General features: G+C 40.2%; 1 protein-coding gene across 1 annotated transcript in view; it reads left to right on the forward strand.

The window, feature by feature from the left end:
- SLC2A2 (solute carrier family 2 member 2) overlaps positions 1-13,195 on the forward strand; it is a 34,739-nt gene that overhangs the window by 1,173 nt on the left and 20,371 nt on the right. The window contains exons 2-3 of the mRNA XM_015825761.1: positions 9,318-9,413; positions 11,250-11,440. Coding sequence (XP_015681247.1) covers positions 9,318-9,413; positions 11,250-11,440 — 287 coding nt within the window. The remainder of the gene's footprint in view (positions 1-9,317; positions 9,414-11,249; positions 11,441-13,195) is intronic.

The following is a 13,195-nucleotide window of genomic DNA, read 5'->3' on the forward strand; positions in this document are numbered from 1 at the left end:
GAAAAGGTGGCGGAACTCAAACCTGGCCACGCCCTCATCAAACCCTAGGACCGCCCCTTTAGAGAACAGGAATGCAAGTAAAATTTGGGAGGGGCTATTTCCGGTGTGGGAGGGGCTATTTCCGGTGCGGCCGGCCCGGAAAAAGGTGCCGGAACGCGGTTCCGCCGCGTTCCGGCTGAAAAAAAGCCCTGGTCTTATCCATGTTTTCAGTTTCATACCTATGCTGATTTTTAGGCATGAAATACATCTTACAATTTCTCTTCAGGTTAGCCACATGTGGTACAATACAGACTAGGACTTCATGGCGACCGAGACCTTAAATTGTTTGTGATTTGATGGTGATCTATCCTTCTTACTCTTCTTCTTGCAATGTTGTTCTCCTTTCTTACACAGGCCCTCTAAATGCCACTGGAAGTTTAACTCTACCAGCAGCCTTTGATGTGGTTTGCTCTGGGACAAGTACATTTAAATAAAAGTGCAAAAGAGCCATTTCCAGTTGTGGTTGGTTTTCTGTTATCATGAAATTGACTTCAAGACATATCATCTATCTAATTAGAGAAGTTAGCTGATTTTGGACTTCGTTTCCAGAGCTTCTAAGGCAGTGGTGGCGAACCTATGGCACGAGTGCCAGAGGCGGCACTCGGAGCCCTCTATGTGGGCATGCACGCCCTCACCCCAGCCCCGCCTCTCCCCAAAGCCCCCTCCAAACCAGCAGCCCCCTGGAGAAGAGTCACCCCCGGGTGTAGCCTGCGCAGAGCAGCGCAGCCAAGCACATGGCAGCTGGGCAGCAGATGATGCTGTGGGGCGTAGACAGAGGGCATGGCCAACATGGCGCTGCAGGGCCACCTGGGCGATCTGCAGCGGGCCGTGGATGGCCCTGAGGGTGGGCGGAACAGGGCGGGGGCGGGTGGGCAGAGGTGAGCCGGTTTTTGGGCACTTGGTCTCTAAAAGGTTCGCCATCACTATTCTAAGGCAATATCTTTGCAAAGGTTGCTTGACAATATGAACTGCACTGCATGTATTAAGGCTCTAGATCTGCCTACGTTTTTGCTTTCAACTCTATCAAAAGCTTTAACTTTGATATGAAACTGATTACTATGCCCACGTTTGAAGAGTGCAACCCTATGCAGACTTATCAGGCAGTAAACACATTGGATATAGTGGGACTTAATTTGGAATAAATTTACAGTACATCGGATGCAAAGTGTCACAGAGTAATGATATAAATAATAATAAATATTAATAAATAAATGAAGCATGACATTTATTTTATAGCAGAGCCTACCTGGCAATCTGGGGCTCAGCCTTCAGACCCCCTTGAAATGTTAACATCAAATTGAATGTCTTAATATAATAGAAAGAGAAAATAATTAAACCCATGATCAGACAGTAAATAATTTTCTGCATCCCTGACTTGAAGAGACTCAAAAGGGAATTGAAATTTGGAGAGTGTGGCAAGCAATTATTGTTCTTTTTTTAAAAAAACTCTCTTTTTTAATATTTATATTAAATATTATATTTATAATTTTATAAATTATAAGTGCAATAATTTGGTCCTGTTGGTTCCTTGAGGGATAGTTAGTATTGATAGTTCTCAACTTACAACCATTCATTTAGAGATGATCAAAGTTATAACAATACTGAAAAAAATGACATATGACCATTTTCACACTTACGACCATTGCAGCATCCCCATGGTCAGGGGTAGGCAACCTTGGCTCTTTTATGACTCATGGACCTATCCCTGACCATGGTCACATGAACAAATTTTGAGTGCTTGGCAAATGATTCATATTTATGATGGTTGCAATGTCCCAGGGACCTTTTGTGACCTTCTGACAAGCAAAGTCCATGGAGAAGCCAGATTCACTTAACAACTGTGTTAGTAACTTAATAGCTGCAGCGATTCACTTAGGAACGTTGGCAAGAAAGGTCATAAAATGGGGCAAAACTCACTTAACATCTGTATTGCTTAGCAATGGAATTGTTGGGATCAATTGTGGTCATAAGTCAAAAGACTACTTGTAACTGGCAGCAATACCAATAGAAATTGCCTTGTTACCATTGTCAGTTCAGTGAAAGATTTTGTCACTAGTGATTTTTGTCACTGGTCTTCAGTTCTCCTATGATCTGGAGCATCCCTGGTTTTTTTTCCACTTTTTTAAAAGGCCAGTGGGAAGCATGTGTGGGCCCAGGGGACATTCCTCCCATTAGCTTTCTTCATTCCAAAATTGGGACTTATACAGGCAGCCGAGGAGGCCTCAGAGTGATCAACCCACCATCAATAGCTCATTCAAACAAAATAAGCTCCAAGGCTTATAGAAATTTGTAAGAAACAGGTGTGTATAAATAATCAGTTTGGAGATTCAATATGAAAGCATCTCAATAGAATATCCTAACTCAGGGATGGGCAACTATGGCTCCTTTGCGACTTCAATTCCCAAAATTCCTAAGCCAACCATTCCATGCTGGCTCAGGATTTTTGAGAGCCCGCAAGTCATAAAGGAATCACAGCTGCCCACCCCTGTCCTAACAGAATCAGGTTTTTACATGGCATTGATCTATTGATTTATATGGCTGAACTGATCCCAGTATAAATAAATATTCGATCCACTCTTATGGCTCCTGAATAATTCTACCTGATTCTAGTCTGAACTGAAACCGTTCAATTCAAGATTACCATTCAGGATTTTATCAGCTTGCAAACTTAATTCAATCAATGTTTAAAATGAAAGCACCTTTTTTTTTGCATATTTCTCTCAATTACTCTGAGAATGCAGTCAAATTCCTCTTTCATAGGGCAAGAAAACTCTTGAGAAGTTCCAAGACAGATTTCAGCAAAATATTAACCAGGTGTTTCCTAGGCTTTTGCAAAATGAAACATTTATTATATCAGTAGTATTACTATCTTTAAGTCTGTGAAAGCATTATTAAACATCTTTTAAAACCCAGAACGCTAGTCCAAAAGGATCAGAGAGTAGAAACAGAGAGGATTTTCATTTTTACATAGCGACAGCTGGAATGTGTATTAGAATTTTCATTCTTGCTCACAATGGGTGTTCTATGATGGGCTAGGTTAAGAGAATTTTTAGCATCTGACAAGTAGAATTCTGTGAGAGAGATTTGAATGGCAGAAAATGGCAGTTACAGAGGTACAAAACTGATACTCTTTTAAAGCATATATGTACATGAGAAACTGTACTGTGTTAAAATGTACATGCTGCATCTATCTCAGATAGCTGGCTAGTCCCAATTTCTCAGTAAGGAGGGAGGTAAAGGAGTCCCTGCGGGTTTTATACTGCTAGTCATAACCAATTTTAGGGATGGTGTTCATCTCCATTTCTTTAAGCCATTGAGCCAGGGCTATTTGACGACATTTCCACGGTCATGTGGCCAGCATGACACCACACCGCAGCACAAAACATATGGTGAAACACGTAATGCTGTTATCCTCCCACTAAAGTGGTACCTAGTTAACTACTTGCATTAGCATGCTTTTGAACTGCTAGGTTGGCAGGAGCTGAGACAAGCAACAGGAGCTCACACCATCACACGCTGCTAGGACTCAAACTGCTGGAGCATAGATCGTCTCTGGTGACTTTTAAACCACTAAGCTACCCCATCTGACATAGGAGGGAGAGGGAAGAAAGAATCATTAAGGGTAACTTCCCGTTCAAGTTTGCCCTCAGCACAGTGGCAGTCAATTCAATCCTTATTTCCAGATTGGAGCAAGCACACACAGGTCACTCAGTTCAGCCAACAAAAAATTATTTATTAAAGCTCAACAAACATCAAAAACAGCTAACTGGCAAAATAGGACTGAAGGCAGGTAAACACAGGAAGAAAGAGAGACATGGAAAAACAGGCAAAAGATAAAAGGGCAGAAAATTTGAAATAACGATCTCCATTTTCTATACCCATGTATCAAAAGCAGAGAACTTTTTAAAGCTGCTGAAAACAATACTGTGGGTGGTTTTTGTTTATTCTAGCTTTAACCCTTTTATGTAGATAGCAGTGGCAGAAAAGAGACAGAAAACACTCTCTACTCTGCACCATCAAAGAAGCAATTTGGCAAATGGAGATGATGTATCCATTTTCCCTGCCAAAATCTGAGGGCTGATGGCAGTCACATTTTCAGGATGGATAAGAAGAATGAAAGAATTTTGCATTTAGTAGCTCATAAGTCATCTTAAAATATCTATTCATTGATTCTAGAACAAACCAAATAGCACTAGCACTTGGACTTATATACCGCTTCATAGTGCTTTACAGCCCTCTCTGAGCAATTTACAGAATCAGCATACTGCCCCCAACAATCTGGGTCCTCATTTTACTGACCTTGGAAGGATGGAAGGCTGATGCCCAAGTTTTCAGCTCTTCTAAGGGACTTCCAACAGCATATGCAATTCTCACCAGGAGACCTTCCGTTCTAGCAGTTGAAACATCATATTCTCCATTTCCACCCCCCTTTAAGCTATTTATTTTTAATTTTTACTTAGTTATTATTAAATTTATTCGCTGCCCATCTGGCAGTTCGAAGCAACTCTGAGCTATTATTCTAGATAGCATAGGATTGCACTTTTTATGACTACAGTATTATTTATTCTGCAAAGTAGCTAACAATGAAAGTGTCTTCTAGCCCAGTGGTGGCGAACCTATGGCACGGATGCCAGAGGTGGCACTCAGAGCCCTCTCTGTGGGCACTCGTGCCATCACCCCCAGTCCTAGGCCTTCAGCTGGGTTTTATAAAACCTTTTCACTTTAGGCCTCCGCCGCCGTGTGCAAAAAAAAAAAGGTTCAATCAATCAGTCAATTTCAACTTCTCCTGGGAAAAAAAAGATCTTGCAAAGTTGGAATTGATGGATTGAACTTTTTAGTCCCACCCAGTCTGCCATTACCACCGCAGCCATGCCCAGCCAATGGGCCACACCCACCCAATTGGCCACACCCAGCCAATGGGCCACACCCACCCGGCACCCGACGATGCATAAGTGGGTTTTGGGTTGCAGTTTGGGCACTCAGTCTCTAAAAGGTTTGCCATCACTGTTCTAGCCCTTTCTTGGATAGCAAATTGATGCCATTTCAGAGGAAGAGGACTCTCATCCACAAAAGTGTATGTTAAGCCTGACTTGTTAACTCTTGAGGGATCACAAAAATTCTTTGGTCTATAATGTTTTTGACTGTCCTGCTAGATCAGACAGGGCCTGCTTATGGTCCCAACCCATGGGAGCTGAATTGGTTGGGGCCTAGTGCCCCTCTCTATGGAGTACGCTGACCCCAAGACACACTCTGGCCTTCAAAAAGCTTCTGAAACCTTTTCTGTTAGGGTGAGCTTTCTCGTGAAGGTAGCAGAAGCCATCTGAACTTACATTGGGTTTTTTGTTGGTTAAGTGTTGAGTTTTCTTGGCGAAATTGCTCTTTGAGATATTTTGTTTACCACTTAGACCTTTTAATAAAATGATATCAACCTATTGTTAATAAATACTGTACATAAATAATAGATTCATAAATAGAAGAAAACTATAGGAAATTGTGACTACATAATCCCAGAAGCACTGACATTTGGCATATGGAGAACCTCCTTCTTATCAGGACAATAGTGCAAACTTTTTGAAAGACTGCACCTTTTTATATGGACTTTTACTTAAAAGAAGAAAAGACTGAATCAATGATTTACAGATTTGGGGACTAAAAAGGGTTAAAAGGAAAAGGGAAGGTAATTACAAAGTTAAAAAAAAGAAGGAATAAAAAGAGTAAGACGGTAACTTCTCAATAGAAAAGAGGGTGGAAATCATAATGCTATTATTTTTTTTCTTATCTTTCCTTTGATTCTTTATACTTTATTATATTTAAACATAAAATAAATACAAAAAAAGGAGAATATTGCAGATGGATCACATCCTTTTGCAAGGAAGAATGGTATAATTTGGTCTCCCTGTCTAGCAGTAATATAGTAACTAGTGTGAATTTGAATGAAATAATGTAAAATAAGTCATTGCTGGGATCACATTTGCTATTGTCTGCCATGTCATAGCAATTATAGAGTTAAAACCAATTTTCTGGTTATTGTGAACTCTCCAAATAGAAAAGGCAGCAGCTAAATGCCTATAACAACTTAACTGAACAGTTAATTTATTAGATTGGTGGACCAATGATCAGATTTTAATTTACTTTCATTAAAGGGTAGGCAATGTTGGCAGCTGGCATGCCGGCATATGTCTGGATCAGCTGCCACTTTGCATAATGAGCACAGAAGAAGTAGCTTATTTGTAAAAGATGATGCAACTCAGTGAATGAAGTGCCAAGACCTGAGGGTCTTATGCCCATTTTAATAACCGTGAGTTATTATTTCATTTGTAGGGCACACTGTTTTATAATTTCTCAGTACACTGACTGTATAGGGCAGTGATGGCGAACCTTTTAGAGACCGAGTGCCCCAAAACCACCCCCACCCCTGCTTCTCCCCCTGCCTCCCCCACTCCACCCCTGCACCGCCCCTGTACCGCCCACCCATAAGGGCACCCACCGCCTCCACAACCTGCCACAGATCACCCAGGCAGCCCAGCAGCACCATGGCAGCCACGTCTTCTGCCCACGCCCTGCAGCATCAACTGCATGCAGCGGGACACAAGGGCAGAGTCTTGTTCCCACTGGCCAGCTGCTATGTCCTTGGCTGTGCTGCTCCACACGGGCCACGCTCAGGGGTGACTCTTCTCGGGGGGCCGCTGATGAGGGGGGCTGCTGATGAGGAGGGGGCCACAGGGGGAGGCAGGGCTGGGGCAACGGCACGCATGCCCACAGAGAGGCCTCTGAGTGCCACTTCTGGCACGCGTGACATGGGTTCACCACCACTGGTATAGGGCAAAGACAGGTTTATTCAAATGAATAAAGAGAGTTCCTAAAATAATTAGGAAATTCACTGAACCCTTATGAACCATGAATGAACCCATGATGCAGGACATTATCCAACCTGGTACTCCTTGCATGTGTGCGATCTTATCATTTCCAACCATCCTGCAATTGGGAATGATGGGGGTCAAAGTCCAGTCTGTGGGCAATGATTTGTTGGGGAATTTTACATATGGTTGGTAGCTTATTAGTGTTATTAAGTTACAGGTAGTCCACAACTACAATTACAGTTGTTAGAACATGACAACATAACATCATTAAGCAGGACATCACATGACTGCACCCAATTTTATGACCTTTTTGTGGCGTTCACAAAGCGAATGCTGCAGTCATTAAGTGAACCCATTGTTCACCATGGTGTATTTGTAAGCAAATGCCAGTTTCCAGCAAAAAAGTTGTAAATCATAGTTATATGACTGGGAGATGCTGCAAATGGTCGTAAACATGGGCTGGTTGCCGAGTGTCCAAAAATGTGATCACATGACTGTGGGGTGGGAGCTAGCCATCAGGACTTTGAATCTGGGTTATACGTAACTTTGGGGGGGGGTCCATCATAACTTCGAATCATTGCTAAGCAGTTGGTTGTAAGTTAAAAACTACTTGTATTTGTATCTTGGATATTTATAATTGATTATAAATAACAATTGGTTACTCTACTATTTCATTATTGTGCAGGTAATCTTCAACTTACAACCACAATTGAGCCCAAAATTTATGTTGCTAAGGGAGAAATTTGTTAAGTGAATTTTGCCCCATTTTACGACTTTTCTTGCCACATTTGTTAAGTGAATCACTGCAGTTGTTAAATTAGTAGCATGGTTGTTATTTACTTACTGATTTTTTATTAGAAAGTTCCTTCCGAATCTACGTTAAAGATAAGGAAGAGCCTCATATACCAATATTCCAGATGACAGACAGACATGACATAAAGACCAAACTTCTGAGGTCTACATATCAAAGATAAATAATTTTTTTTTGAGAGAGAGAGAGAGAGGAGTGGGAATGACTTTTTTAAGTGAAATGTTGGCAACAGAGAGAACAGTGATACAATGAAGTTAAATGAGTGTGTGAAATCAGAGATTCTGGCACTTTATCCCATTTTGGAGGGTGCAAGGAGTTAAAGAAAATAGATAACTTCAGCCCATTTGAGACTTCTCATACCTGTTTTTCTCTCTCTCACACACACACACACCCCAAACACACATACAATCACGCTTGCAGAAAATCTGCTGTTTGGTAGCAGCCCTCTGGATTACAGTAGGGTAACCTTGGGGTCTCCAGGGTCAAAATAAAAACAGGTAAGATATCATTAATTTATTGAATGCATACACCACCACAATTTGTTGGATCCTATAATTTTGCAAGTATATATAACAAAAATTAACTCAGTACACCAAATATGTTCACCAATAACTATTTGTGGTAGTTTGGCAAGTCTTGACAAACTTTGCTATTTCTTTCCTCCTAGGCAATTAAAGAGAGACTGTATTGGTCCTTCATGGACCATAAGTCATAGCTGCTGGACTCCGTCCAGTTTGATGTATTAATCAGTCCTTGCATATATTTATCACACATATACAATTAATGTGGCTCTGGAAGGACATAATGCACTTGGTTGCAATTGTTCTACACAATTATCTGACTGCTTGTAAAGAGCCTCAATGATGTATGACTGTGAGATTTTTCTGAAATCTGTAAGGAACAATTAACCTCATGCTAGTCAAATGCTATCCTGGTTTTCTTTCCCAAATGTTCACCAAATGTTCAAAAAAAAGCTACATTAGCACATAAAAGAAAGTAAGGTTCCCAGGTTGGATACGTAGGCAGTCACACTATTATTTCGTTGTGAATCCAGCAGCAAAATCTGGTTTTAATGAATCTGCATTGTGATAGCCTTTGGATTATCCTCGGTTGGAATGTCATACTGGAATCTAGAACAAATTCCTGCAAGTTAAAATAATACCCCTACCCACCCCTTCAAGAAAGTCACCACCAATGTGATGCTCAACTTGGAGCAAGCAGTGATTTGGATTTGATTGCCTCCATATATTCTGCATATTTAATACAATCATGGCAATATTCCAGATTGAAATAATTGCCATGCCTTATTTATTTATATTTATTTTTGAAGTTTTGAATCTATGGAGATTCTCAATCATCCAGATCATGAAAAGGTGCTTTTCAAAAGGCAACTGCATCTTCTTTGTTTTCATTCCTTCAAAATCAAGGGAAATATTGACAGTGTTCTGAATTCTGCCAATCTTCGGAGGCATCATTCAAACCAACTTTGGTAGCTTTTCAAAGGATTCCAAGCAAAGGGTTGAAATGTGCACCTGATTTCTTCTTCGGTCGCTGTAATGGAAATAGACCCGTGTGACCTTGTGCTCTCATTTGTTGCTTTTTCCTAGGATGTCACATGCACTTTGTTTCTCTCCGTGTTTACTGCAGTGTTGGGTTTTTTCCAATATGGCTACTGCATTGGGGTCATCAATGCTCCTCAACAGGCAAGTCAATTTGATTATTTACATATGCATTAATATCAGAGCCCATATTTGGGGCTCACTTCTTTCATCTTGGGACATCTTAACTATTTTGATATCTTCAGAAAAGAGATGCCAGGTTGGGTCTCTTCCACCTACAACGTTAGGCAAAGCAATATAAAATGTATGAACCCTACTACAGGTAGTTCTCGATTTACGACCACAATTGAGCCCAAAATTTCCATTGCTAAGTAAAACAGTTAAGTGAGTTTTACCCCATTTTACGACCTTTCTTGATGCAGTTGTTAAGTGAATCACTGCAGTTTTTAAATAAGTAACCTGGTTGTTAAGTGAATCTGGCTTCCTCATGGACTTTGCTTGTCAGAAGGTCGCAAAAGGTGATCACATAATCATAAATATGATTCAGTTGCCAAGCATCTGAATTTTGATCATGTGATCCTAGGGATGCTGCAATGGTCATCAGTGTGAAAAACAATCATAAGTTGCATTTTCAGTGCCGTTGTAACATTGAAAGGTCACTAAATGAACTGTTTTAAGTCGAGGACTACCAGTATTGGCTTGGATCTAATGTAATACAACTCAACACTTAGGACTGCATCCTAAGTGCCCCATTTATTACCCCACTTTCTTCTTTGTGGTGTGAAAGTGAATGAATCTCCCAGAGTCAATTCAGCATCATTTCATCTGCCCTAACTGTTACATTTAGTTTTAACCCAGGATGATTTGAGCAAGCTACACCATGCACCACCATTTGGCGCTGACTTGCTTGAGAAAAATAAAAGGACAAAATGCATTCAAGTGCTGCCAATCTCTTCCTACATGTTAGGTGTATTCTCAGCTATTTTTCATACACACCCAAAATGTAACAATCCGGGGACCAATTTCAGCAGAGAGTGGGGTAATAAATGGGGCATTTAGGATGCAGTCCTAAGTGTTGATTTGTATTACATTAGATCCAAGCCAATACTGGTAGTCCTCGACTTAAAACAGTTCATTTACTCCCAATTAGTACAAAACTTGCATTGTTCTGCATGTAACACAAAGCCCCTTTTCCAGAATAGATTAGCGCCATATGTTGAGATATCTGGGAAAAAATGTCTATGGATATCCTCAGTCATCCGGGTCGTAGTTATCCCAAAGGTGCTTTATTCATAAAGCAACTGGACTTTCTTGTTTTTTCTCTGAAGACGTTTCGCTTCTCATCCAAGAAGCTTCTTTGGCTCCCCACCATTTTTCTTCAAGAAAAAAAACCCCAAGAAAGTCCAGTTGCCTCATGAAAAAGCACCTTTGGGATCTGGAAAAAAAGCTATTGAGATAGATAACACTCAGATATATTTCTTGTACTAGTTGTGATCCTCAATTGCTAATTTCTAAACACCAATTTTAAGTATGTATTATTAAAATTTATTTATTTATTACACACATTTATACCACTGCTCAACTCTCACACAATGACTCTGGGCAGCATAGAAGAGAATAGACTCATAGGATTGGAAGGGACCTTGGAGGTCTTCTAGTCCAACCCCCTTCCTCATGGCAGGAGACCTTAAAATTCAGTTAAACATTCACAGTTTAAACCTTCAACCCAAACATTTAGGTTTCAAAGAGACTAAATGCAAATTTGGGACATATATAGTAACAGGCATTCTTAGTTGTTAAAAATCCAGACCCAAAAATGCTTTTTCAAAAGGTAACTGGACTTTCTTTTTTTTTTTTTCTTTGTTTCACTTCTCATCCTGAAGAAGGTGATGGGCAAATTCAGGTTGTGAAACATGCACAGTCAAAAATAATCTTAGTTTTTAGGAGTAATGAAATGATTAATGCATTTTGTCAACACAGATCATAATGACCCACTACGCAAAGATCCTGAAAATAGAAAGTGCTAAAAATAGCACTGGCAGTTTTTTAATTGAAGAAGTATTGAAAGATCCAACGATCATGATGCTTTGGTCCTTGTCTGTCTCTATGTTTGCTGTTGGTGGGATGATTTCCTCCTTCACCGTTGGTTGGATTGGGGAAAAGATGCCACGGTGAGGATTATTTTTCCTTCTTGAATTTAATGTCTTGGTAGAAAAACAAAGCAGGCATTCTGTGTAACTCAGGAGATAATGAAAACCATTCTTATTAGGTCCCGACTACCACTGACACATTGCAGAAATATCTATCTATCTATCTATCTATCTATCTATCTATCTATCTATCTATCTATCTATCTATCTATCTATCTATCTATCTATCTATCTATCTATCTATCTATCTCTATCATCTATCTGTCATCTATCTGTCATCTATCAGTCTTCTATCTATCTATCTATCTATCTATCTGTCTGTCTGTCTGTCTGTCTGTCTGTCTGTCTGTCTGTCTGTCTGTCTGTCCGTCCGTCCGTCCGTCCGTCCGTCTGTCTGTCTATCCATCCTTACATTTATATGGCCAACCACTGGCCATATGATTCTGAGTATCAAACAATCCTTTAAGATAATAAATAATCAAAAACTTCGGGAGTTATACTGTTTCATAAGACAGGCACTGCAACATAACATAATGTCTTTTCTTCAAGGGCTGCACTGGCTACCAGTCAGCTTCTGGATGCAATTCAGGTTGTCACCTTTAAAACTCTATATTGTTCAGGGTGTGGATATTTATGGAACTATTTATTTCCGGTGACTTCGGTCCAATAAGTTCAAGCAGGATAGGCTTGTTCTAGGATTTCAAGCTAAGGGTCTTCTACAGACATCCTGGACATGCAAAGGACTGGACATGTAGCGTTTGGATTCAAAGAATATCTCCATCCGTATATCATTTCCATAAAAGGTTAATGGCTGCTAGCTTGGTTGATTTTAACAATGAAGCAGCTTACTGAGATAATATATCTCAATAATTATCCTGAAAACAAAGAACAGAGAAGTCATTTATCTTCATGTTTTGTTTGTCAGTTTCTCAAAATGTCTGCTTGATCACTGGTAAAATTACAATAATGAACTAGATGGAAATTTACTTTGATTCAACAAAGTTCTTCTACATTGTTGAGTTCCATCTTTAACAACAGTACTGAACTCCAAAATTCTTAGTCTATCATACTGCTGATTTCCTGAATACAGGGAAAGTAGTTGTCTCACCCCCAATGGGACTGGCCCACCCCACCCATGCCAGCACAGGAGGCATGCTGTGGGCCCCATCAGTCAAGGAATTTCAGTTGGAACATCTTAGCCCCTGAGGTGAGATTGACTCCCACCCTTCTGACCTTTTGTAAGGGCCTAAAGACATGGGTCTGCCAGTTGACCAGAGGCCCCAATGGAGGAGCATCACATTGGAGATGGTTGATGAGTTAAGAGGTAATCCCACCTCCCCCACACACACATCCTGCTCCCACCCTCCCCATCTTTTAGCTATAATTTTTAATCTTTGATTGTAGATCCATTTTTATTATTTTAGAAATAATTTTTCTCAGTGACAGCCCCCTCTTTTGACAACAGCATATCTCCTGCAGTCACCCTAACATTTTTCAGGAAAGTGATAAAGACGTTCTTTGGGACATTAGAATAGGAAGAGTTTCAATTAGAACAGGAACAGGTTTCCACGTTTGATTTTTCAAACAGATTTTTTTTTAGTCCTGTGTAGTGTAAGCCTCCCAAAATTGCAGAGTTTGGAAATAAAATAATAAAACAATGTAAGTGCCACACTGGATAAGATGAAAAGAATAGCAGCTATAATGAGAAAAGAGGATGGCAGAGCAAAAAGCCTATACTGGTACCTCTGGGAATTTATTAGGCAGAGAAGTGAAGTT

The sequence above is a fragment of the Protobothrops mucrosquamatus genome, unplaced genomic scaffold, assembly GCF_001527695.2.
Source record: "Protobothrops mucrosquamatus isolate PMUCROS unplaced genomic scaffold, P.Mucros_1.0 scaffold2794, whole genome shotgun sequence".
NCBI lineage: Eukaryota > Metazoa > Chordata > Lepidosauria > Squamata > Viperidae > Protobothrops > Protobothrops mucrosquamatus.